General features: G+C 41.3%; 2 protein-coding genes and 2 long non-coding RNA genes across 5 annotated transcripts; 3 read left to right on the top strand and 1 right to left on the bottom strand.

Annotated features, from left to right (window-relative positions):
- The first annotated feature begins 22 nt into the window (after nt 1–22).
- mettl17 (methyltransferase like 17) lies at nt 23–3,455 on the top strand. Of its 2 annotated transcripts, none has more exons than XM_023977193.2 (14): nt 23–205; nt 407–548; nt 713–862; nt 1,050–1,131; nt 1,241–1,322; nt 1,435–1,508; nt 1,595–1,689; nt 1,779–1,849; nt 1,937–2,044; nt 2,148–2,216; nt 2,316–2,366; nt 2,460–2,552; nt 2,677–2,867; nt 2,955–3,455. In XM_023977193.2, exons 1-14 carry the CDS (start codon nt 137–139, stop codon nt 3,040–3,042), a joined length of 1,365 nt encoding a protein of 454 aa, XP_023832961.1. In that variant the 5' UTR covers nt 23–136; the 3' UTR covers nt 3,043–3,455. The 2 variants fall into 2 exon arrangements, with proteins under 2 accessions (XP_023832961.1, XP_023832960.1); XM_023977192.2 differs by having other exon boundaries at nt 42–205; nt 1,044–1,131.
- A 140-nt stretch (nt 3,456–3,595) lies between these two features.
- Nucleotides 3,596–7,218, bottom strand: sdr39u1 (short chain dehydrogenase/reductase family 39U, member 1). The gene is made up of 6 exons (XM_023977214.3): nt 6,848–7,218; nt 5,998–6,104; nt 5,601–5,683; nt 4,561–4,682; nt 4,286–4,438; nt 3,596–4,137 (listed from the first exon to the last, which is right to left on the bottom strand). Exons 1-6 carry the CDS (start codon nt 6,861–6,863, stop codon nt 3,710–3,712), a joined length of 909 nt encoding a protein of 302 aa, XP_023832982.1. The 5' UTR covers nt 6,864–7,218; the 3' UTR covers nt 3,596–3,709.
- An 844-nt stretch (nt 7,219–8,062) lies between these two features.
- Nucleotides 8,063–9,262, top strand: LOC111956696 (uncharacterized). Its single transcript, XR_002876301.2, has 3 exons — nt 8,063–8,172; nt 8,817–8,856; nt 9,041–9,262. It is a non-coding gene; the product is annotated as an uncharacterized lncRNA (long non-coding RNA).
- Nucleotides 9,263–16,006: 6,744 nt separating this feature from the next.
- On the top strand, nt 16,007–21,342 carry LOC139023482 (uncharacterized). The gene is made up of 4 exons (XR_011474605.1): nt 16,007–16,192; nt 16,422–16,559; nt 16,857–16,916; nt 17,209–21,342. It is a non-coding gene; the product is annotated as an uncharacterized lncRNA (long non-coding RNA).
- Nucleotides 21,343–21,529: the final 187 nt, after the last annotated feature.

Raw genomic sequence — 21,529 nt, 5'->3', positions numbered from 1 at the left:
GCGTTTTCCTAGGCGGAAGTATTTGGTAAACGTACACGTGATCGCTTCGCATGTTGTGTCAGCTAGGTAGCAAATAGCTAGCTATTTAGTATAGTTACTATTCCATGTAGACATTTGGGATTGTTAAAACGAAGATATGGCTTTTCGAGCTTATGGTGCGCGTGTCCTTTATCAAAGGGTGGATGCTGTGAGGATAATGTACAGAGTATGTCTTGTTTTTGCTCTTCTCGCCCTGTCATTGATCCATTCTCTCAAATGTGCCCTTTTCTACTATGTTCCATCCTTAATTTTTTGTTACTTTAAAGTCCAATTGAAGACTGACCATCCTTATTCATAGATGTTGGGAATAATAATATTGAGGATGTTAATGACAGTTATGTCTCGAATAACTTGTCTTTACCCACAGGCACTAAGTGCAGAAGTGCATCCCCAATCCCATGCAGACTTCCTAAAAGGTGCTCCCCACAGGAAACACCCAGGGGTGACAAATCTGAAGACACTGCGCCTGCCAGATGAACTCCAGAAAGCAGCACAAGCTATCATTCATGGTAGAGGAGATTTGACATCCATATCTCAATAATGTTACTTCTTGCCATGGTATTTATTTTGAGTAATACAATATCACGAGACAGTATTACCATTTAGTGACAGTGTTATTCTTCTACCATTTAGTGACAGTGTTATTCTAGTCTTTTATCCTCCCAACTTGCAGGCACAGAAGTGAGTGGGTTGGTTGACAAAGCACGCAGTCTCACCAACTTCCTGTGGAGCAGGAAAAGAGCACCTGAGGATGTAACACTGAGGGAAAGAGCCATGGCCCTGGAGAAGAATCTGTGGGAGAAGACAAAAGAGAAGGGTGGAGGTGACAGACTTAATACAAATGGATGTTAAAAGAAAGAGAGGGGCAGAGATTGGCGATATGGAATGTTGGGAGTGAGAGAAAGGTGAACTGGATGAACGACTTCCAGGAAAGTGTTTTGCTCAAGAGGACACAAGATGGAGAACATGTGGTAGTGTGAAATTAACGTCTGTTTTTATTTAAGATGTAGATCTTCAACTGCTGGAGACCCAAATCACAAAGAAAGTGCTGTCCGATCTCAGGAAGACAACATACCACTGGTCCCCTATGAGGTAACTATGTGTGTTTTCCTCAGCTATGAACATCTCTGCATGGTAAGCTTAAAGTAGCATGTAACTTAATCTTTCTGTCTCACTCTGCTCTTCTGTCTCTCTGTCCTAGGTATGATGAAGAGTTGGGTGTGGTGTACATGGTTGCTAAGCTGGCAGGTGGCTACGCTGCAGTGAAAAGAGTTCTAAATGAGGTAAAGTAATCAGTCGTACCACATATTAACATGCTTTATATACAGTCTGATCCCCTCTTGCCAACAGTGGGACCATTGCATGACCCTCTTTTTTTTTCATCACTCTTTCCAGATAAAGAAAAGAGATCCCTCCTTCTCCCCTCATTCTCTCCTGGACTTTGGTTCAGGATTAGGAACAGCTGTCTGGTGAGGATCAGAACAATTTCATAATTTCAGTTGTCTGTCTGTGTAGTGAGACTTCACATTTAAGATTCTCCTTCCTTTTTTCCCAGGGCATCACACTCATTTTGGGGTGATACGTTGAAGGAGATGGTGTGTGTCGACAATTCTGGGGCCATGAACACTATAGCAGATCGCCTTCTCAGAGGTACACTATGCACCTCCAGTCATTCATGTCAATGTACAGGGAGCGAGACAGATAATTACATAATCATTATACTGTTCTTTGTTGAGCAGGCAGCAGCGAAAAAGATGAGCCTGTCATCAAACAAGTATACTTCCGTCAGTTCCTTCCTGTCTCCCCTAAGGTTAGTCTAGTTACCTTCAATGTGTCTAGTTATGTGCAAGACTAACAATGTGATGGCATTAGTGATGATGCGGTGTTATACTTTCAGGTGCAATTTGATCTGGTGGTGGGGGCCTTTTCTCTGTCAGAATTGGCCAGTCAAAAGGAGAGGGAAGATGCCATACTCACTTTGTGGAGAAAGACCAGCTCTTATCTGGTTGGTGAAAATGTTCCCTCACACCCCGTCCATTAGACAATAATAAGTATTATTACCTTGAATCACCCCAACCTCTTTTCTTTGAACTCTGCTCTTGTTGTAGGTGCTGGTAGAAAATGGGACCAAAGAGGGCCACCAGATACTTATGGATGCCAGAGACATACTTCTTAAGGTCTCACTCTCTCAAACATATACTATAGTCACCTGCTTTTAATATCTAAATCCATGAGTCATTGAAAGTATAATGATGCCTTTATTACTCTAATCCCAGAAACAAGAAAGAGCAGCCCATGACCCTAGAAGACCATCTGTGTTTGCCCCAGTATGTTATTATACATGAACCACCTTATAATACATTATGTCTCATTCGCCAGTTTATTTCACCCATGTGTTTTTTTGTCTGCTTTGTTTTGAGTGTCCTCATGAATCACCTTGTCCCAAGCTGTTCCAACTGCCCTTAGTACCCTGCAACTTCTCTCAAGCCTACAGCCCACTCCCTTTACCTGGGGTAAGAGATCATTTTGAAGGATCTGACTGTATTTTCTGGTTGTTGGCTTACTTGACCATGTGTCAACAATGAATGCAAAATAATCTGGCCTGTCCTATTCTTAGTCCTGTTATTTCTTTCACAGGCTCCAGACCGACTGACCGAGAGGTTCAGCTACCTGGTTCTGTCAAGAACAGACTGGGCAGGTGGAGAGGGGCTGGACTGGGCCAGGCTCACAGCACCAGTGCTGCGCAGGCCGAGACATGTTCACTGTCAGGTCTGCTGCTCTAGTGGAGAGATTAAACGGGTTGTGGTGACAGCCCATCGACATGGCAGGTATGTTGAATCCTCCAACTAGCATCATTACACTTCCACTGTCCAAGTTAAACTGCATACATGACTGATTGTATCTTTTCCACGCAGAGATGTGTATCGCTGTGCCCGGAGTAGTGATTGGGGAGATCAACTGCCAATCATTCAGCCAGAGGATGATTCAAGTAATTTAGACTGACCAGTCAGTGCCATTATGAATGAACGAGATAGAAACACCCTCCAAGGTCATCCTTCCTGGTGCTGTGAAATCAACTGTTCCCTTCATAGACTGATCAAAAACAGGTTGACATCATCAGGCTGAGGATAACTGACATGAAACACCAACATTTGATTCAAGCACAACTCTCCTTCTAAAAGGGTCTGTGGTGGAGATTGTTAATGTGAACATTGTTCAATATATGACTGTCAAGGACACGGCAATAAAAGTGTATGATTTGTTAAATCCTGTGTTTACTAAGTGAATAAGTGCCAAACACATTCATCATACTTTTGTCAGAAACCCACCCTCCGCTCACCACGATCCATAAATTGCATGTTGTTTCCCGTAATGGGGAATAACATATTTACATTGTAAATAAAAATTAAGAAACAGTGAAGTTCAAGTGCTCAAATCATGTTACTCATTACATTCTGAGGTCACAGAAACCTCTAGGCTGAGAATGCACTATTGGCTAACGTGTAGAAGATTTTATATATGTACATATTCCTTTCTTGCAGTGAACACTGGACACTTTTTGAAAGACAGGGTCCATCATATTTATTCAGGAAAAAAGCTCACATCAGTGAAGTTCTCTCATGTTACAAAATCTAATCTCTTCAGTCTCTTGACATCTCCTGTTTCACATCTAGCTCTCAACAATCTCCTTCAGGGCAGAGCTCAGGTCTGGGTACTGGTACTGAAAGCCTGACTCCAGAGTCCTCTTGGGTTCTACTTTCTGACCCTGGGTTAGCACTATGGCTCTCTCTGAACCCATTAGGGCATCAATGACAAATCCAGGCACAGGGAAGACAGTGGGTCTCCTCAGAACCCGGCCCAGCTCTTTGGTGAACTCGTAATTGGTGTTCAGTGCTGGGGCAACACCGTTAAACACTTGAGGGACAGCAGAGGGGGTGTCGGGAGAGGGCTTCAGGGCATGAGCGATGATTCCAGCCAGGTCAGAGACATGGATCCAGGGGAATGGTTGTCTGCCAGACCCCAACGTGCCTCCAAGGCCTAGCCAGAAAGGAGTCATCATCTGCTTCATGGCACCACCATCACGACCCAGTACTACCCCTGTTGGAGGAAGGCAGTAGAGCAGGGGTATCAGTGGTGAAATCACAAAAGACTGCCATCTCATTCAAAGGACCGTATTCATATTAACATTGTCCAGTTGTATCTAACGCACATACACACACTCTGATAGTAAATGTATAGTACTCACCTGGTCTGATTACTACTTGTCTGGTATTCTGTGCAATGTTTTCAGGAAGACGCCCCGCCCACTCCCATTCCTTCACCAGTCTTGACAGGAGGTCAAATGGCGTCCACTCACTGTCTTCTGTGTACTGAGCTGTTAGACTGGGTTTATAACATGCTGTGGGGAAGAGACAAAAATAAACCAACAACTATGGTAAAAATATTGTAATATTGTTTGTGACTATCTAAGGATGCTTTAAGTGTCATTGAAACTTAATGCAAGGAACCTAGGATACTTACCTACACCTGTGACTAGGACCCAAGCATGAGGGGGACTGGGGGACCCAGCAATGGCTTGAGCCAGAATTGTGGTTGTGTCAACCCGACTGGAGAACAGATCCTTCCTATAGCCCTCATTCCACCTGTACCAACATGGAGGAGGGAGAACCAATGAGGGGGGTGGGGTTGAGAGGGACAAACATAAAAAGAAAAGAGAGAGAGAGAGAGAGGCAAAGAGTGGTATGGAAAGAGTCCAGTCCATGATGGATATTAACCTGTATTTAAAGCGTTTTCATCAAACTGTCCCCTTTTCTTTTTATATCAGATAGGGCCTCAGATCCTCAAATTCTACAGCTGCACCAGAGAGCATATTGACTCGCTACATCACCACTTTGTATAGCAAATGCACCGCCCTCGACCGCAAAGCGCTACAGAGGGTGGTGCAGACGGCCCAGTACATCACTGGGGCAGAGCTCCCTGAAATCCAGGACCTCTTTATCAGGTGGTGTCAGAGGAAAGCCCAAAAAATTGCCAAAGACTTCAGGCACCCAAAGACTGTTCACTCTGCTACTGTCCGGCAAATGATTCCGGAGCATCGGCTCTCGGACCAACAGGCTCCGAGACAGCTTCTACCCCCAAGCCACAAGACAGCTAAATAGTTAATTAAATGGTTACAAGGACTCTACGTTGACCCTATCTTGCATCATATGCAGCTGCTACTCTGTTCTTTATTCTTACTCTTATTATTATCTATCCTGATACCTAGTCACTTTACCCTGCCTTTATTTACATATCTACCTCAAATCCCTCTTACCCCTGCACATTGATCTGGTATTCGTACTCTCTGTATACATCTTCATGCTTGTGTATTCTATTCCTCATGTATTTTACTCTGTATAGTTGGGAATGGCTCGTAAGCAAGCATTTCACATCAGTTTACAACCGTTGCATTTGCCACATATGACAAATAAAATCTGATGGTCCAGCACCATCCTCAGACAATTGCTTTCATTTTTGGAAAAGGCTTAAAATGAGGGCTTAATGAGGGCTCCATTGCTCACCATCGCAGTGGGTTCATAAGATTCTCCCCAGACAGATTGACAGCAGCCTCACATGGTGGGAGGCCACCAGACTCCAATTCACCCTGCAAACAGGGCATGAGATAGCTTTTTAATTATTGTTAATTAGGTGACACCATGTGTTATGTTTGGGTGTCAACATTAAAGATTCCAATAGATAATAACTTCAATAATAAATGCCATTTAGCAGATGCTTTTATCCAAAGTGACTTATAGTCATTTGTGCATACAAAGATCCCTTATGGTTGCTAATATGAAGAATGGTTACTCTGTAGGAGTGAGGAATACTTGTATTATAATACTAAAGGAAAATGAATGACAATTATTTCAGTGCGTGCTCTGCTCATGACAGTGCTATAAAATTAGGTCATAATCATACCCATGTGATCTTTCCCAGACCTGGCTGTCGAGATATTATTGTGACTTCATGACCTTTGTTTTTGAGTAAACGAGTCAGCTCTCTTCCCACAAACCCAGATCCTCCTCCTGATGAAAATAAAAGGCAGAGAGAATATTACAAGCCAGGATAAGTACAAGGTCACATGATTGATTATATCAGTGGTTCTCAAACTTCTCCTTGGGGACCCCTAGATGTTTCCCAATTTTGTTGTAGCCCTGAAGTAGCTCACCTAATTCACCTAGTGAAGGGCTTGATAATTAGTTGACAAGTTCAATCAGGTATGCTAACTCTGGAATAGATCAAATACATGGAACAGGTTTGACAACCACAAGATTAGATTAGGGAAACTGCTGTTACTAATTGGTATTTTATTTTTCATAGTCCAAAACATAGACTATGTTAGAAATTTGGATGAGAATATGAATAAAACTCTGAACCTGTATAAACAACCAGCAATTACTCTAGGCATAAGAATCTTAGCTCACCAAACAATACAGATACGTGTTAAAAGAAACGTCATATTGACGCGCATGCGCACATTGCTCAGTTACAAAACAAGGTAGCTGGCTACATTTACAAGGGTTTTTAAATGTGAACGAAATGTCTTTAGTAAAACTGACGTGGTTCCTCTAAAGTTACCGCACACATGACATGAAACTGGAACCACAGAATGCATGTTTGATAACGATTTCTATAACTAGCTAATAGTATACTTCCAATGTAGCAAACACTCAGTTACAAGTAGCCAAGTAACGTTACGCTATTGAGGCAAGTCATTGTAACTGACTTGCCTAGTTAAATAAAATAAAAATYTCTGATTTATACATACCTATTAGCACTCTCATAACACACAATTTCCAGTTCCAAGGTTGGAATTCTGCTTTCCTGTGTTGATTGTGCACAGTACACTAACTCAAATTGGCACGGGGCGGCGGGTAGCCTAGCGTTGGACTAGTAACGTTAACCGAAAGATTGCAAGATCGAATTACCGAGCTGGCAAGGTTAAAATCTGTCGTTCTGCCCCTGAACAAGGCAGTTAACCCCTATGCCGTCATTGAAAGTATGAATTTGTTCTTAACTGACTTGCCTAGTTAAAGAAAGTTAAAATATAAAAAAATAAAAAAAGTATACACAGAAGAATTTGTCCAACGGTGTCCAGTAGATATGTCACATGCCAAACTGGACAGAGCCTTCCTCCATTTTTGTGAGGTAAGGAAAATAACTTGCTGTCCTTTCAATCCAATTATACAATCACTATCTTGTATTACGCTTACAAACGGAGATTTAAAAAAAACGCAATGTGTTTCCAGCAACACTTTATACTAAATGGCAATAGTTATCAATTGTTATCATAACAAACATTTGTTCCATTAATCTGATATTGATTTATAAAGGCCAATTGACTCACATACCAATAACTGGCTGATATCTGATCTGGTATTTTAAAATGTATGTTTAGAAAATATGGATATACCAGATCAGTTATCAGCCAGTTATTGGTTTGTGAGTCAATTGGCCTTTATAAATCAATATCAGATTAATGGAACAAATGTTTGTTATGATAACAACATTTTGTTTTTTATTATAACATAATAGTTTGATCCCAAATTATTGATTTGGACTGAACTAGGTACTCATTTTGGGTGCCGGTATTGTTTACATTAAGGTTCAGGAGCTCCATTATACTTTTGAGCTAATGCTCTTAAAGAGGCACATGAGCTCAAGCATCCGGTGAGTTCCTGCCCAAGTCAAGCACTGCACACGGGTCAATTATTTTCTCTGAGAAAGTGTGACTTGTTGTATTCTCAGATATCCAGATTGAAGGGGGAAATTATAGCGAACCATGACAATTTCTATATTACATCTAGTCAAACTCGGGATTGATCTTTCGCGGCTTAAAGTGTACAGCGTTGATTCGTTCCACGCGGAACTAAAACAAAGACGTGTCTTAGGGGGAGATACCACATCCGGAAGCAACATGCGCGTTTCCCACAACAACACGTGGTTTGGTAAAACAGATAAATACGCCCCCAGTCCCCTCAATCAGTCTTTCTCACCTACTGCGGTTGGAGGGATGTTATTTAAGACAAGGCAAGTGGAAATCAGCACATGTGGAAGATTTCGCCATAAGCTACCAATTGATACATTTTGAGAGTAAGTTAGTTCTTTTTTTATAACTATTTTTATTAGATAATATTTGATTCTAACTCAGTTTTGGGTTATTTTCTAGCAGTTGGCTGTTAAGTCGTCTTGGTGGCTAGCTTGCTAGGCTAGCTTTAGGCCAGCCTAAAATATCTTGATACATTTAGTTTAATTCAAGTTGGTTCAATAAACCGACCATTCAAAGGCCTTGCCTACGGTAAACATCTCATAAGTATTTTCCTAACTTTTTACGTGTGCGGATTGGGCCTAACTAAAAGTTATTTTTAACCACGAATTCGAGGGCCCTAGGCCCTCATAGTAAGGTGTTGGGTATGTACTGTACAGCCGCTAGCCAGATGTGTTTTGTCTGAGGCGCCGTCGTTATTCTTTGAGGGAACTTGGCTCCGAGGACTAGACATTTGGCTTGCTACCTGGGCCGAAGATATTACATCGCTAACCTTACTTACCTGTGACCACTTGCAAATGTTGTAACGTTATCGTCAAACCCAAAATGATGATTTGCATGTGAGTCCGTGTTTCAGCTGAACCTCGTGATTATAATATCACTGCACTGACTGGGTTGACTGAATGTCTACGTTTAACGCTTCTAACAATGTGACTATAGGTAACTGACTCGTGTTTGTTTGTCACTTTAGAGAATCTAGGCTCAAAATCCTTGCTGTGCTGGAAAATCGGGTAATTATCAGATTTTCTGCTCATGAAACTAGCATTTCAGTAACCTTACTATGATGAGTTTGTTGCATGATCCGTGTTTCACCTGAATCCTAGTGATTATACACATGCGCTGAGTAAATTAAGGGGTAGTTGAAGAATCTCTTTATTCTGTGTTGTACTAACTTTCCCATCTGTCCACCTCTAGGTAATGTGAACTGCCATTGTAGGTATGATCAGCGCTTCCATTCAACCCCTGGCTCTTCAGATCTGTAATCTAGTTTGAGGTCAAATGTATGTATATCTATTGACTATGTACTCTACAGGCGCTAATCAGATACGTTTTGTCTGAGGCACTGTCGAACTGGTTCAAAATTGTACAAAATGTGACTTTTGGTTGAAAGTGTTCAATAAATGCAGTGAATGATAACTCTTGTTGTTTATAATTTATGGAATGTCATTGGCAGTTGTAAGTGTTATTACATCCTTTACTTCAGCTGTCATCTGTAAAGGCATAAAGTCTAGGTATATGTTCTCTTTCTGGGGGGAAAGGGATACCTAGTCGGTTATGCAACGATGCGTTCAACTGAAATATGTCTTCTGCCTTTAACCCAATCCCTCTGAATCAGGTGTAATAATGCCTTTTTAAAAAGTCGCTCAYCTTTACGCCTACTTTCGTCTAGCAGACATGGACAAGTGGTGAAGACATTTTAATTTAACTAAGCAAGTCAGTTAAGAACATTAAAATTCGCAATGACGGTTTAACCCGGACGACGCTGGGCCAATTGGGACTCGATCACGGCTTGCGATAAAGTAGTGGTGGTGACCCCAGCGATGCATTGCGTTAGACTGCTGTGTCACTCAGGAGCAAATGTGACTGCATTAGAAGTATGCTTGCTTTAGATTCTCTAAAATCTTGTAATATATGCTATGTAATTGAATGATTTGACTTCAGGTGTGTTGGCCTTACGCTTCGAACACACCAACCGCACCATTGCATTTTGGTGCGCCAGAATATAATTTACAAAGAAACGCTGCGTTTGATTTGCAGTTCGTACGGTGTGGTGCATTCGTTCGATAATCCAATGTATGCGTTGAAGGCTTGACATAAATGGTAGCCGATGGTGAATTTGGAGTTTTCGCGTACTTCCAGTTGCTGCGTGGTACGTACCATTTGCGCGACCTAGCTGTGATCGATGTGTTAATGTTTGAACAATTTAAATTCACTCAAGGGTGAACAAAAAAAAAACGCGCCATGCCGTTAGTGACCAAAAATTACTGGATTGGCTGACTAGCTGTAAATGTCTAGCAACCCCACGAGGGCGTGGCTAGGCGAGTGCTGCTTCTATAGAATGTTCGAACGGCCCCAATCTCCACAAGATCAAGTAACCACGATAGTTCCGTCTTCGTGGGTGCTAGTGTAGAGGACGCCACGCTGCTTGTTTAGGGAGTACCACTTCCAATTCGGCGTGACCTCTGCATTGCTAGCACACGTGACCGACCTGAAGCGTCTATTACCAGTTGGCGCCACGCGAAAAATATTGGGTAGTGCAAGTGGGGACAGATCGGGCAGTACGTTTCTCACATCCCCATGTGCTACACTAGCTAGTAGGCTACTGATACCTAGCCTATCTAATAGGGTCTGGAAGCTATAACGCTTTCTGTTGGTCAATAGGGCTGCGAAGTCACTGGAATATTTGCATAGACTTAAGCGTCCCCAACATTGGTCCCGCCCTCTATTCTCGCGTTGCACAACAGTCTCCACTTCACTTCCCTCCTTTGAAAATGACTGCTCCGTCCGTTTCATCGCCCCCAATGTATTATGTGGAAATGACCTGGAGCTGTGATATATTAGTCATATACCACAAACCCCTGAGGTTACTTATTGCTTTTAAAAACCAGTTAGCAACATTTTTGCGTCGTACCCGTGTTATTTTGTAATTGCGGCACCCCGTCCAATGGTCGATGAATGATTTGATTCAATGCTATTTCAATCTGAGGACTGCACAAAAAAATTATTTATACCTTTTAATAAACCATTAACTTCCCATCTATGGTTCTTTTGCTCACTGCCACCCTATGTTTAAGTTGTTTGCAAATGCAACGGGAGCCATGTGGGCTAAATAAATGTAAGGGTGCTCATTTTGAATCCACTGGTGGCACTAGCCCGATTGGCCGCCAGATGGCACTATTCTTTTTAACGACGTAAAAGTTTAAAAGGAATAATAGTTCATATAGTAATCTACAGATTCAAAATTGTCCGACATGTTTACATTTGCATTATGACTTCTGAATTTCCCATAGTAATTCCAAGCACAAACGGGAGAATTAATATAAATGCGAAACACCGCAGAATATCTAAATGGCTGTTGGCACAATTATTTTGATCCTAAAATTAAGAAAAAAATTGCACAATTGTAGCCGTTGACCCTCAGCTGATGTTTACGGTATTATAGATTTACCTTTAATGTTTGACTCTTGACATTATCCTATGTTATAATGTCAAACMTATAGCCTATCTATATTATAATAAGCTAAATGTTCTGATATTCTACTTCTACCATTCTGTGCTGATTTTCTTCATTTTAGGCTCAAAAGAAGCACGTAAGTCCTCTTACATCTTGTAGGCCACTTTACATGCTATTCCGCTGTGTTTAGTATTGTTTATTTTTGTGTTCGGAATAGCAACGTTACTATAGGTTGCTATGTTGTCACTGAAAAAATGAGTTTTCTAAATTTTAAACTCATCAATAGCCTAATTACGGCATAATTTATCGCTGCTATGGCATCACCAGACCCCCCTATAGCCATATAAAAGGGACCCCGGCCCATCTAAAAGTCATTCATAGTCTTATCTATCAATCACAATGTCCAGAAGACGCAGAGCATCCACCAGCTGCCCTGTCCTCAGACACCGCCGCTGCTCTAGTGCTCTACCTGACCTAACCGCCCCCTCCCTGTTCTCCCCCGACCCCTGGTAGAGCAGAGATGTTAAAGTCTGCTTACCAAGACGACATTGAATGTTCCTGAGTGGCCTAGTTACAGTTTTGACTCAAGTCGGATTTAAAATCTATTGCAAGACTTGAAAATGGCTGTCCAGTGATCAACAACCAATTTGACAGATCTTGAAGAATTAAAAAAATTTGAATGTGCATATTGTGCAAATCTCTTAGACGTACCCAGAAAGACTCAACTAAGCCAACAAGTGCTTCTCCAGACCACTCCTCTCGGCAATGTGTTAATTCTACAGCCACTATGTATACTGTGCCTTCAGAAAGTATTCACACCCTTTTACTTTTTCCACATTTTGCTGTGTTACAAAGTACGATAAAAATGGATTTCATTGTATTTTTTTGTCAACGATCTATACACAAAATACTTTCATCTGAAAGTGGAAGGCATTTTTATAAAAAAWAAAWAWAWAWAWAAATAAACACTATTCAACCCCCCGAGTCAATCAATACATGTTAGAATCATCTTTGGCAGCAATTACAGCTGGTTGTCTTTCTGGTTAAGTCTCTTTCCACAACTGGATTGTGAAACATTTGCCCATTTGAAAAATTGTCAAAATTGTAACTCGACCACTCAGGAACATTCACTGTCTTGGTAAGCAATTCCAGCGTAGATTTGTCCTTGTGTTTTAGGTTATTGTACTGCTGAAAGTTGAATTCATCTCCCGATGTCTGGTGGAAAGTAGACTGAACCAGGTTTTCCTCAAGGATTCTGCCTGTGCCTCTCCGTTCTGCTTCTTTTTTATTCTGAAAAACTCCCCAGTCCTTAATGAATACAGTGCATTCAGGATAGTATTCAGACCCATTGACTTTTTCCACATTTTGTTATCTTATTCTAAAATTGATTAAATAAATGTTCCTCATCAATCTACATGCAATACCCCATAATGACACAGTGAAAACAGGTTTATTAAAAATAAAAACGGGGGGGGTATCGGGGTGGTCTCTGAGGTACCGTAACACATTGAGAAAAAAAGTGTCAAGCACAACGTAGCAGCCAAGTAGCCTACTATCTATGGAGGTGAAACAGACAGCACTCTGCAAGGTGCTAATTAATTCTAAGCATTTTAGACGTCACTGCAGTATGCCCACATACTTGAGTATAGCACGGGGCTTACACAAGTCAGAATTAACTCCCACAATGACTCTACCCATGTCAAGTCCATTTAACTCTTGAGTCAACTTCTTGCTCAAAAAAAATACTAGCTAGTAGAGGTGCCGGTGGTGATGCTGAACTGGCTGGATCATTTGTTTACCCTATTTATTTAACCTTTATTTAACTAGGCAAGTCAGTTGATTAAGAATAATAGGAGAAATATCGAGGAGACAACTTGATTGAATGCTGATTGCTTTTATTAGAATGTCTACAGTGCGAACAGTGAAATTATGAATAAATCATAAAATCCATAGATTAGGGCCTAATTTATTTAAATTGACTGATTTACAATTATGAACTGTAACTCAGTAAAATCTTAGAAATGTTTGTATGTTGAGTTTATATTTTTGTTCAGTGTAAATGCCTATAATGCCGATGAGTGAGATAGGAAGCGATGTGAATTATGAGTTTACTAGATTAATTACAAGTGATGATCCATTCAGACCAGCCTTACTGATTTAACTTTCATAACTACATTTCTTCTGGAAGATATGCAGTCTCTGACAGCTCTTCACAGATATACGACAATGCTGTGAATCTGTTTACAAAGGTTATGGTCCATCAAGTCATGGACAACTTCTCTCAGTTTTCTGATTCAGTAATGCAGACAGAGTACATTGGGCACTAAGGAACATCTGAAGATGGGGCCAGCATCCATGACAGAGAGGTGGACATCTCAACTGTTCTCCCCACTGAGTCTGAGGTTGAGAAACAGAGTAATACCTGTCTTCCTCAGGCTAAGGCTGTCTGGAAAGGCAAAGGGAAGTTCAGCTTCCTGTCAAATATCAACTTCAGGATCATCTCTCAGGTAGACAAAATATCAAAGTTAAAGCTGAAATATCGCTATTACATACAGTTGAAGTCGGAAGTTTACATACACTTAGGCTGGAGTCATTAAAACTCGTTTTTCAACCACTCCACAAATCTCTTGTTAACAAACTATAGTTTTGGCAAGTCGGTTAGGACATCTACTTTGTGCATGACACAAGTCATTTTTCCAACAATTGTTTACAAAAAGATTATTTCACTTATAATTCACTGTATCACAATTCCAGTGGGTCAGACGCTTACATACACTAAGTTGACTGTGCCTTTAAACAGCTTGGAAAATTCCAGAAAATGATGTCATGGCTTTAGAAGCTTCTGATAGGCTAATTGACATCATTTGAGTCAATTGGAGGTGTACCTGTGGATGTATTCCAACACCTACCTTCAAACTCTGTGCCTCTTTGCTTGACATCATGGGAAAATCAAAAGAAATCAGCCAAGACCTCAGAAAAAAATTGTGGGCCTCCACAAGTCTGGTTCATCCTTTAGAGCAATTTCCACACGCCTGACGGTACCACGTTCATCTGTACAAACAATAGTATGCAAGTATAAACACCATGGGACCACGCAGCCGTCATACCGCTCAGGAAAGAGACGCGTTCTGTCTCCTAGAGATGAACGTACTTTGGTGCGAAAAGTGCAAATCAATCCCAGAACAACAGCAAAGGACATTGTGAAGATGCTGGAGGAAACAGGTACAAAAGTATCTATATCCACAGTAAAACAAGTCCTATATTAACATAACCTGAAAGGATGCTCAGCAAGGAAGAACCACTGGCCCAAAACCGCCATAAAAAAGCCAAAGATTGTACTTTTTGGAGAAATGTCCTCTGGTCTGATGAAACAAAAATAGAACTGTTTGTCCATAATGACCATCATTATGTTTGGAGGAAAAAGGGGGAGGCTTGCAAGCCGAAGAACACCATCCCAACCGTGAAGAACGAGGATGGCAGCATCATGTTGTGGGGTTGCTTTGCTAGGGACTGGTGCACTTCACAAAATAGATGGCATCATGAGCAAGGAAAATTATGTGGACATATTGAATCAACATCTCAAGACATCAGTCAGGAAGTTAAAGCTTGGTCGCAAATGGGGTTTCCAAATGAACAATGACCCCAAGCATACTTCCAAAGTTGTGGCAAAATGGCTTAAGGACAACAAAGTCAAGTCCTGACCTCAATCCTATAGAAAATCTTGGGCAGAACTGAAAAAGTGTGTGCGAGCAAGGAGGCCTACAAACCTGACTCAGTTACACCAGCTTTGTCAGGAGGAATGGGCCAAAATTCACCGAACTTATTGTGGGAAGTGTGGCGTACAGCAGGTCAGCCACCAGAGGGAGACTCGTCGAGGCCTGGTGACAGACGGAGTCTACATCACAAGGCGATGGCTCCTTCTTCTGGACGTGCCAGTTCTCGACGGGCTCTCTGGGCCAGGACTAATTGGGGCTAATTGTGGTTTGTGAGTAATCAAGGGCTGATTGATCACCAGCTGGACAATTCCCATAAAGCTGCCGGAAGGGCAGCACATGGGAGAAGGGACTGGGGGAAGAAAGGTTGATCCCGCATAGTTGGTGAATAGTTCCAGAGATAAAAGGAGGGAGCTCAGTTTTGTTCCCCACAGGATACAGCAAGACCCGGAGCACAGAAGACAGTATCCCGGAGAGGGTCTCATGGGGGAGACCTATTATTTTCTTTTGGTTTATTATTCAAATAAACACCCTTGAAACCGAGCAAATCCTACTCTGTCCATGTCTGATCTGTGTAAACGTTTTGACCAAACCCCCTGGTCTGCCACAGAAGCATAAGGAAGGCTACCTGAAACGTTTGACCTAAGTTAAACAATTTAAAGACAATGCCTCCAAATACTAATTGAGTGTATGTAAACTTCTGATGAAAGAAATAAAACCCTAAATAAATAATTCTCTCTACTATTATTCTGACATTTCACATTCTTAAAATAAAGTGTTCATCCTAACTGACCTAAGACAGGAAATTTTTACTAGGATTAAATGTCAGGAATTGTGAAAAACTGAGTTTAAATGTATTTGGCTAAGGTGTATGTAAACTTCTGACTTCAACTGTATATAATTTAACTGTTTATCATGTACCTGTATATGCTGTTCTTCTGGCAGTTACCATACAATATCCTATTCAAATAATGACAATATAATATCTCAGTTTTCAGTGAGAAACCATGTGAAGTGTTATAGAAGTAGTTGAAGAAATGCACTAACAATGTCTGTTAACATGATCTTTTTTTGTGTGGTGCTCCAATTAGCACTCCAGGAAGAGCAACCACAACAGCAAGGCCTCAGAGTTAAAACAAGACCAGGCTAGGATTCCCCATGAGGATGACTATTGCATACGTAAGTCCATACATAACCTTCTGCTATGGGGTTATGTTCAACTATCTAAATAGAATGAAAAATGTTTAGAGTATATTAATCTTCCAATCAACAATGTTGTTGGGATTTAATCGTATTTCCAGTGCCACAACATTAGATAGTCATTACAGTAAATAGAATAGTTGGAGGGGAATATGTTTGATGAACACAAAATCATGTTCATGTCTTTTGTCCCTACCACCCCACAAAGTGCCACAAGCTTCCATGTCATTACCAGAGGAGGATCTTCCACTGGAGAAACAAAGCAAACACTCCATCTTAGTGAGGATGTGTTCAGCCACCAACAAAGGCTGTGTAACACCTTCAAACAGTTCTCCAACAGGACACGGTAAAGGACTAAAGACTCACTTTAGTCTATCATAAAATACAGTTGCATTTATTTCATTGTATTTTGGGTATTTTCTGAATCTATCTGATCTTACATTTTAAACAGTGTGAATGTAACTTGTGCTAGAGTTACCTCACCAGTAGATGGTAAGATTTCTTCAATACCGTAAAATGTCTCCAACAGCAAGATGCACTGTGGTACAGTATTGTTAGAGAAGGAGAAACCTTTTATAAATGATTGGGCACAATTGTTATTTTTGGTGTGTTTACGGGCATATTCAATCTCTCCCTATCCCAGTCTGCTGTCCCCACATGCTTCAAGATGACCACCATTGTTCCAGTACCCAAGAAGGCAAAGGTAACTGAACTTAATGACTATCGCCCCGTAGCACTCACCTCTGTCATCATGAAGTGCTTTGAGAGACTAGTTAAGGATCATATCACCTCTACCTTACCTGCCACCCTAGACACACTTCAATTTGCTTACCGCCCCAATAGATCCACAGACGATGCAATCACCATCACTCTGAACACTGCCCTATCCCATCTGGACAAGAGGAATACCTATGTAAGAATGCTGTTTATTGACTATAGCTCAGCATTCAACACCATAGTACCCTGCAAGCTCATCATTAAGCTCGAAACCCTAGGTCTGAACCCCACCCTGTGCAACTGGATCCTGGACTTCCTGACAGGCCTCATCTGGGTGGTGAAGGTAGGAAACATCACCTCCACTCCGCTGATCCTCAACACTGGGGCACCATAAGGGTGCATGCTCAGCCCACTCCTGTACTCCCTGTTCACCCATGACTGCGTGGCCAAGCATGCCTCCAACTCAATCATCAAGTTTGCAGATGACACAACACTAGTAGGCTTAATTACCAACGATGATGAGACAGCCTACAGGGAGGAAGTGAGGGCTCTGGGAGTGTGGTGTCTAGAAAACAACCTCTCACTCAACATCAATAAAACAATGGAGATGATCGTGGGTGCACCCCCTAGCTGCATCGATGGGACCGCAGTGGAGAAGGTAAAAAGCTTCAAGTTCCTTGGCGTACACATCACTGACAAACTGAAATGGACCACCCACACAGACAGTAAGGTGAAGAAGGCGCAACAGAGCCTCTTCAACCTCAGGAGGCTAAAGAAATTAGTCTTGACACCTAAAACCCTCACAAACTTTTACAGATGCACAATTGAAAGCATCCTGTCAGGCTGTATCACAGCCTGGTACGGCAACTGCACCGCCCGCAACTGCAAGGCTCTCCAGAGGGTGGTGCGGTCTGCCCAACGCATTACCGGGGGCACTCTACCCACCCTCCATGACACGTACTGTACAGCACCCGATGTCACAGGAAGGCCAAAAATATCATCAAGGACATAAACCACCCGAGCCACTGCCTGTTCACCCCGCTATCATCCAGAAGGTGAGGTCAGTACAGGTGCATCAAAGCTGGAACCGAGAGACTGAAAAACAGCTTCTATCTCATGGCCACTAGCACATTAGAGGCTGCTGCCTATAGGCATAGACTATAAATCTCTGGCCACTTTAAAGAATGGAACACTAGTTTAGTTTAGTTTATTAATTCGACCATTTAAAAAAAACAAGCACACATAAAACTTAAAAGCCATACATGCACATGAATAAAATCATCGAGGATAACACACAATAAAGTCTGGGACTTATTTCCATTGTGGTCCTCTTGAGACAAGATGGTTATACAAGATCGAACACAGTACGGCAGTGAAATAATAAAACAAAAACATAAAAGAAGAACATCTATCTCATCATTCCAGTTACATCATATGGGTTATTCATATGGGCACAGAGGACATCAAACATATTTTACTTTATTTTTAAAGCTGTCCAGAGAGGACATTGTTTTTATAGGCAGAGGCAACTCATTCCATTCTGAGGCTCCAGCATTCCCAGCATTACTCCTGAACCTGTATAAGCACACATTAGCAACACCTGATCTGGTGCTGTGATTGTGTGCATCCCTAACACGAGGAAAGTAATCACTTAAATATCTGGGTGCAGGACCATAAATACTCCTGTAAACCAAACCTAGTCTAATCTGGGACACCCTAGCCTCAACAGGCAGCCAGTTTAGTTCCTGAAAGCAGCTCCTGCCTATGTGAGTACGTGGACTCACCTTCAAAACTACCCTGATCAACTTATTCTGGGCTATCTGGAGCTTCCCCTTCATAAGTTTAGATAAGCCCCCAAACCAGGAAGTACTAGCATAGTCAAAATGGCATTGAATGAGGGCAGTAGCTAGCACTTTCATGGAGTCCTTATCAAGCAGCTTGGACTTTCTAGCCAAAAACTTAATCCTGGCATGAACCTTCCCTAGCACCTTATTGGRCATGCTCACACCTCCCAAGCTTCCATCAAGGATACATCCTAAGTAGCTAACAGAGYTTTTAGTAGTCAGCACCTCACCCACTAACTCCACTCTGATTTCAGACAACCTACACAATTTAGGCCTGGATCCAAAAATAATTGCTTCAGTTTTCCCTAAGTGCAGAGAACTTATTATCTCCAAGCCATTTGCTAATGTTAGTAAGCTCTGTGCTAAGTATGCTCTCCAACATAGTTTTACTCTTGTGAGACACCAGAAGTGTAGAGTCATCCGCATAAAGAAAAAGACGGCAAGAATAAGCATCTTTCATATCATTAATATACAATAAAAACAGCAGAGGCCCAAGCACGCTCCCCTGCGGAACGCCACAACTCATTGGTTTTGCCTGAGACAGTGAACCATTAACCTCTACTACTTGCTCCCTTCCTGATAAATAGGACTTTACCCAGCCTATAGGGATACTGCTTAACCCCAGTGCCTCCAGTTTGGATATTAGGAGACYGTGGTTAACTGTATCAAAGGCCTTCTGTAGGTCAAGCAGTACCATTCCACACAGATTTCCCTCATCAATCTCTTTCCTGATGAAGTCAGTCAAGTAAAGTAGACATGAATCAGTGGAGTATGTTTTTCTAAAACCCGACTGAAAATCATACATTAGACCCTGTTTGTTAACATATTCATACATTTGCTCATGTACAATTCTCTCCGGGATCTTTGATGTTACACAGAGGATAGATACAGGCCTATAATTCCCAGGGTCAGACTTTATCCCCTTCTTATACAGAGGTATAAGGTGCCTTGTTCAAGAGAGAGATGAACAATATGCGTAATACCAGGGCCAATTTGCTCAGCAGAATCTATTAGAAACCTTGCAGGAATATTATCCAGGCCTGTGGCTTTTGAGCATTTAAGCTCTGCCAGCATACTGACTATTTTGGCAGTTGCTACCTTTGCAAAAGAAAAAGAGTTTGGCTGAACCCCTAACTCTACATAATACTTCTTGACTCCGTTGCTTCCATACAAACCAGAACTGGTGGGTAGCTTGCTAACCAGCTTGCTGGCAACAGAAGTAAAACAAGATTTGAATTCATTGGCAACCTCTGCCTTTTCATATACCATCTCCCCTGTTCAGTCCAATACTGTTTAGTTTGTTTTTGGTAGTACTACTACAGCCTAGTTCCTTAAATGATTTCCAAAGCTTTTTAGGGTCATTGTTGTTTTCAATTATTTTCTCAGCAAAGTAACCCCTCTTAGCTTCATCCATCCTGCTCTGTGCTTCATTTCTGTGATGTTTATATAGGACAAAATCATGCTGCTCTTGAGAGTTCTTAGATTTCTTTAAGGCCTTATTCCTTGCTTGGATAGATTCTAGAATCTCATGATTAAACCAAGGGCTAGATCTCTGCTTTACCCTGACCCGTCTAATGGGAGCCATCACATTCACCACATAAAGGAATCTACATTTAAAGGCTTCCCAGGCACTGTCTACCCCTACACTATCTAGCACAGGTGACCAGTAAATTTTACCCACTTCCTCCCTAAACTTTTCTACACAGTATTATTTGAGTCCTCTGATTCTAACGGTTCTAGTCACTTTAATAATGTTTGCATATCTGGCATTACTCATCTGATACTGTTTTCTATACTTCTACGGTATCTTGATCACTTAATGAAGTTTACATATTAGTCACGGTATCTTAGTCACTTAATGTTTACATATCTTGCATTACTCATCTCATATGCACCTCTCCCTATACTGTATTCTATACTATTCTACTGTATCTTAGTCCTTTCCGCTCTGACATCGCTCGTCCATACATGTATATAGTTGATAAGGGAATTTATATGTTTAAGGTAATGACTAAAGAATTCCACCCTGAAACGTAATTATTGGATTATGTAACATGTATAAGAATAATTAGACTAACGTAATTATTAGACTATGTAAAGTAAAATGTATTAAGAATAATTAGACTAAAGTCCAATAAGGTTTGGTCGAGACAAGGGAGAGAAATGTGTGTGTGTGTCTAAGAAAACACAGAGGACAATTAAACCTGACCTGGTTAGAACTTTGAAAAACTTACGACAGGAAAGAGACACTGTCAAGGTCCCTCTAATCTCGGGAGGGAGGGAATGGTATGGAACTGCCAGCTTGGTAGTGATATACGAGGAATGTGGACGGTGGGGAGAGATACAGCCCACCTACTGTTTGTGTGTGTGTATGTGTGAAGAAGTAGGTGGAGGTGAGAGTTATAAAATGACATGTCTTTGTATTTTGGACTTCAGAACGTTCTCTGAATAAACCGTACGGACCTTTTGCAGAAGCTGAGTCTTTGCCTAATTATTATTAAACCCAGGGTCTTACAAACCTCGGGGATTGGTCAAAGCTTAAATAATTGTTAGTTATAATCATTGGGATCGAAAATTCTCGTGTCAATAGTCTTAATTCATTCCTACTTAGATTTGTGTGTATTGGGTATATGTTGTGTAATTTGTTAAATATTACTTGTTAGATATTACTGCACTGACGGAGCTAGAAGCACAAGCATTTCGCTACACCCGCAATAAAATCTGCTAATCACGTGTATGTGACCATTAAAATTTG

The sequence above is a fragment of the Salvelinus sp. IW2-2015 genome, linkage group LG32 (genome assembly GCF_002910315.2).
Source record: "Salvelinus sp. IW2-2015 linkage group LG32, ASM291031v2, whole genome shotgun sequence".
Taxonomy (NCBI): domain Eukaryota; kingdom Metazoa; phylum Chordata; class Actinopteri; order Salmoniformes; family Salmonidae; genus Salvelinus; species Salvelinus sp. IW2-2015.
Note: the sequence above shows the minus strand (reverse complement) of the source record. Positions and strands in the feature narration are given on the sequence as shown.

Excerpts from the sequence above, each read along its gene's own strand:
- mettl17 (XM_023977192.2), top strand. The coding sequence starts at position 137 with ATGGCTTTTCGAGCTTATGGTGCGCGTGTCCTTTATCAAAGGGTGGAT. Across the intron at positions 206-406 it reads CTGTGAGGATAATGTACAGA|GCACTAAGTGCAGAAGTGCA; the intron begins GTATGTCTTGTT and ends CTTTACCCACAG. Across the intron at positions 2,868-2,954 it reads ACAGCCCATCGACATGGCAG|AGATGTGTATCGCTGTGCCC; the intron begins GTATGTTGAATC and ends TTTTCCACGCAG.
- sdr39u1 (XM_023977214.3), bottom strand. Across the intron at positions 5,684-5,997 it reads GTCTGGGAAAGATCACATGG|GGTGAATTGGAGTCTGGTGG; the intron begins GTATGATTATGA and ends CCCTGTTTGCAG. Across the intron at positions 4,683-5,600 it reads CTTATGAACCCACTGCGATG|GTGGAATGAGGGCTATAGGA; the intron begins GTGAGCAATGGA and ends ATGTTGGTACAG.